This window comes from Corylus avellana, chromosome 4 (genome assembly GCF_965113065.1).
Source record: "Corylus avellana chromosome 4, dhCorAvel1.hap1.2, whole genome shotgun sequence".
NCBI lineage: Eukaryota > Viridiplantae > Streptophyta > Magnoliopsida > Fagales > Betulaceae > Corylus > Corylus avellana.
In genome coordinates, this window is record NC_142493.1 from 36,203,568 (window position 1) to 36,208,307 (window position 4,740).

Below are 4,740 nucleotides of genomic sequence, written 5' to 3' on the forward strand. Positions count from 1 at the left end.
TGAACATGTACTTTTTTCATATGAAAAATTGTAATAGATTAATTTCAAAAGGTATTAAGACGTATAATTAAATAAATTAATATCAGTCATGATCTACAAAAAGCTATTTCATTTGTCAAGGCAAAAAATGCGTCTAGTCGATCATATACTTACAGCTAGCCATGCCACAAAGGACAGCCTCGCAATATGTACTCTTTTAAGTGTCGAACTTACTAATATTCGTTTTAAATGTATGTATTGAGAAATTAATCCAGCTTGCTTGGTTTGAACATGATGACTTTTCAGTAGTTCTTAACTTATTAGGTTGAATAATCAACTTGAAACAATCCTTGACGTACATTCTAATAAATAATTTGCAACGGTCAACGAAATTGAACAACTTGCTAAAATGATGGTAGGGATGAAAATTGATATTTTGTATCCATTGAAAGAATGTTTTTAACAATTAATGAATTTTGTTAAAAATTAATTATGTAATAGATGAGAGACCCGTGGAGAATAATTGTTTGAATACGTATATTAAAAATGATATATTCAAGACTATCAACAATAAAAAAATCAAACACGATTTCAAAATATTTAAACTTACCAAGAATAACTGAATAAGTTAACAGTAAACATGAAAAAATAAATTACAAATTACATTTATATGTTTTACACCTAACAACAGTCACAGCTAGCTTATCAATCTTTTTATATATGGTTACAAATCCTGAGATTGGATGTCAAAAGTAGAAGCTAAAACAACAAAGTTCATGCAACTTCCAAATGCTGCCGCGAGAAGAATATCAAGCATTGCCGCTTTGTGGATTGGCAGGATTGGCAACGCCATTTTCAGTGCCAAAAAAAAAAAATTGTTTCTTACTGTTATTCCCCTCCAAAAAAAAATATATATTTTGTTCTTTGTTGGAAATCCCATAATAGTTAGAGTTAGGTGGCCCATATGCCACATACCACTTAATTATATATAAATTAAGGTATTCAGTAATTTATTTTAAATAATAAATTATTTGTAAAAGAGTAATTATTGAGCATAAATTAAAAAAAACCTTTCTATAATTTTTTTTTTTCAGTCCTTATCAGCGTTATTCTTTGATTTGTTTGAATAAACACGACTAGAGTAATTCAAATTGTTGTGCTAACAATCCTGCCACTTGTTCAAAGAAGAGATAGAGTTTTTGAGACCGTACATACACTTATGAGTAACCCTAGCATAGCTCATATATATATATTTTAACATATATCCTACCGAATATATATAAGAAGATAAACTCTCAAGACTAACCAATAAAAGTACCCCTTACCCTATTCTCTTCTTTCCAGTGCCTCCTGCCTGCTTTCTAAAAATTAAGAGCAGTTTCCTTGATTTGGTTAGGTCTCCATTTCTTAGATTTTCAAACGAAAAAATCGATCGTAAGAAAAATAACTCCACATATATATATATATATAAGCAGATCATGCTGTAAAGCCCATAGTGCTACAATAATATCATAGTTAGAAGAACATTAAATCAGCTTTTTGACAAGGCTGAAAGGTGGATCGGAGGCATGGAAAGCGGCCACTTCCATCGGAAGCATCGGAGGAGAAAGAGAAAGAGCATGACTTCCCAGATTATGCATCTTCTTGGTCAGAAACCGACGTGTCCGCCATGGTTACTGCCCTCTCTAAGGTTATAGGAAAAATTGATGATAAGCCAACGCCGGTGCAGTCAACCACATTAACCATCCCAGAGAGTACTGCGGTGAAAGAAGAACCCGACTCATCTCAACCGGTGCAAGATCAAGGTATCGAAAATGGCTCGAGTGTTATTAACACTTTCTACTTTCTATTTTTGGTACTTTTTTCTCGGTTTATTTATTTTGAAGCTACTAGCTGGGGCTTTAGATGTGACACTGTAAATCATATGTTTGTTGTTGTTGTATAAACTGTGACCACCCTATAGCCTAAATTGTCATAGTTTTCTAAGAATTTGCTTCGCTTATTTGCTCTTATAACAGTTATTTGTCAAATATATCTTGATCTATCTCTATATTAGCTACTTTTTTAATTTTCAGGAAAAAAAAAAAAAAGGAGAAAAAAAAATCATCCTCCCTTGTGGAGGGTAAATTTCTTTTGCGCTTTTATGAAGAGTTATGTTGTCTATTTTGTGACTTAACCCTACCAGATACAGATGGGACAAAAAGATTCGTAAGGAGAAAATATCTCTTTAATCTGTTTTTTTATACTCAGCCAAGTTCAATGTATCCTACTTTCCATAAAGAACTCTGCTGTGTCTGTCTCTCTCTCTCTTCTCTAGATCTCTCTCGAATGGAAATGGGAGACATTCTTTTCATGTTTCTTTCCCACATTTTTCATGTATTTCAGAATCTTTTCAAGTATTTAATTTGTTTTAATGAAAATCTTTCTCACATCTCCCAGATAAGCCTAGCGTTAAAATCTGCCTCCTAGCTATATGTATAGTCACGTTCTCAGTTCCGTGGGTTACTATCCTTCCATTTCTTCCGTCTTTGACTAATTAACTGACCTTGGACCTTATCCTTTATATTATTGTACTATATCTTTTACGCCATCTTCTTAAGATTTCTAACAACTAATAAACTTTTTTGGGTTAACGGGTGCAAGTATGCCTAACCCTGAAAAAAGTCGGCTAATTCTTCATAATGGTTTCTTGGTGATTAAAGCTCGCGTCGAAGTCAGGATATGAACACCATCTTCTTTTGCCTATGTAACCTCAAAAACAATGGGTCTCCAACAAAACCAATTAATGCTAGCTAGCTGCTCCCCCCTACATGCATTTGCGAATATGGCTCCCATCTTTTTCCAATAGTTATTCTTTTTACATATAATATTTATTCCTAATTAAATCAATGAATTAGGTTGAAGAAAGAAAAAGAGGTTATTGTCACATGATTCTTCCGTTAAATTAATGCACTAGTTTTTCTCTCCTCTCCAGCTAGCTCCAAAAAAAACGAAACACATTGAACTTGTGCACTTCTATAGCTAGCTCTTTTAGAACAAAATAGAGAAATATATATATATATATATATCCTTCTTTGGCTTTCCTCACTTTTAGTTGAGATTTCACGATCGAACCTTTTGAACTTGTGCACTTGTAGCTCTTTTGGATATATATCACGTGGTCGGGACTTCAAAACACTTTTAGTACTCTTTTTGTCATGGCCGGTAGTATTTTATTGGAGGAAAGCGCAGCTAGCTTATATATACCCCACTTCTAGCTTTCTAAATTGTGCGTGCATGAAAATTTATGGTACCAACGAGATGGGCGGGGAGGTGCATGCATCGAGTAACAGAACAAATTAATAGCATTACCCCACATCTTGTGCACCCAATGTACACAATAATGTATATAGGATTCCAAATTTTCATTATCTATATATGTTGAAGAATTAGAGAGCATTATATATTTTGTTATTTTGTTCGATGACTGGATATACATAGTGTAGTATTATTACGTACGTGTTCCTCAAACCTTATATATGCATCATGCAATATGTATATCTTATGTGCTATTGCATTTCCCTTCTTTTCATGCATGGCTTTGTGAAGAAAATGCAAGGAAACGACACTACAGAGGAGTAAGACAAAGACCATGGGGAAAATGGGCAGCCGAAATACGTGACCCAAGAAAAGCAGCTCGAGTCTGGCTCGGCACATTTGACACGGCTGAGGATGCAGCCATGGCATACGATAGAGCAGCTCTAAAGTTTAAAGGGACCAAGGCCAAGCTTAATTTCCCTGAACGAGTTCAAGGGACGACCGGGTTTGGCTATTACATGGATGCCGGTGGAAACACAAGCGCCCCCCAGCCAGTGCATGCTCCCAGGCCAGCTTTTCCTCCTCCCCCATTAATGTCACAGCCACAGGAATCTTTCCCTGGCCTATATCAGTATGCACAACTTCTTTCCAGTTCTGATGTTGAATTCCCTTATTACACATCCAGTCTTTTCAATCAAGATCAATCTTTTCCTTCACAATTTTCATCAACTACTTCATCCCCATCTTCCGCCTCATCACATCAACACCACCACCAACAGGAAGATCGTGGAAAGGATATTGATTCTAGTAACCAAAGCGATGAGTAATAGCTAGCTAGCTATGATCATTTTAGTTAATCTAGCTATATATCCTTTTTGAGTGCTATTAATTATCATTATTGCCAAGTCTTCAATATCTTCGATTCTTTCAATAGAAAGCTGGACATCTATCCCCATGGAATCAACCAGGATGTCAACAACAACGTTATGATCAAGAGCTTCCATGAGTATTTGTTTTGGCATTTTGGAAGCTCCTCGTCTGATTTTTTTTGTATGGGAAGGACATGCATCGATATTGGTAAACCCCGGCCAATTAAGGACCATCTTCCATATATATTATTGTATAATGAGAGTACTAGATTTCGGGATACCTAAACTGGTCAACTGTAATAGATTTGGCTTCAGTTATTGGCTATTTTGGAATTTTATTAATTGATGTTTATTTTGTTCATTTGAGTATGTATAATGTCCGCGAACAATATCTTCGATCAAAGTTGGAAGGAGTGCATTTTACGGCCTTTTTAACTTTGTTAAATGAGTTTATAAACACTTCTGTTTTTATAATTAATGTGATTTGCATGTTTTTTTGTAAGACATACATATCTTTCAGTTTTACCAGTAACTTTGAAATTAATTAAGATCGTAGATAAAATGTTAAATTATTATTTATTTCAAAAATTTAAGT

General features: G+C 34.6%; 1 protein-coding gene across 1 annotated transcript; it reads left to right on the top strand.

Moving 5' to 3' along the window:
- Nucleotides 1-1,279: 1,279 nt before the first annotated feature.
- On the top strand, nt 1,280-4,506 carry LOC132178496 (ethylene-responsive transcription factor ERF113). Its single transcript, XM_059590924.2, has 2 exons — nt 1,280-1,784; nt 3,568-4,506. Exons 1-2 carry the CDS (start codon nt 1,649-1,651, stop codon nt 4,101-4,103), a joined length of 672 nt encoding a protein of 223 aa, XP_059446907.2. The 5' UTR covers nt 1,280-1,648; the 3' UTR covers nt 4,104-4,506.
- The last annotated feature ends 234 nt before the right edge of the window (nt 4,507-4,740 follow it).

Coding starts and splice junctions, on each gene's coding strand:
- LOC132178496 (XM_059590924.2), top strand. CDS start 1,649: ATGGTTACTGCCCTCTCTAAGGTTATAGGAAAAATTGATGATAAGCCA. Junction 1,785..3,567: donor TCAACCGGTGCAAGATCAAG/GTATCGAAAATG, acceptor GGCTTTGTGAAG/AAAATGCAAGGAAACGACAC.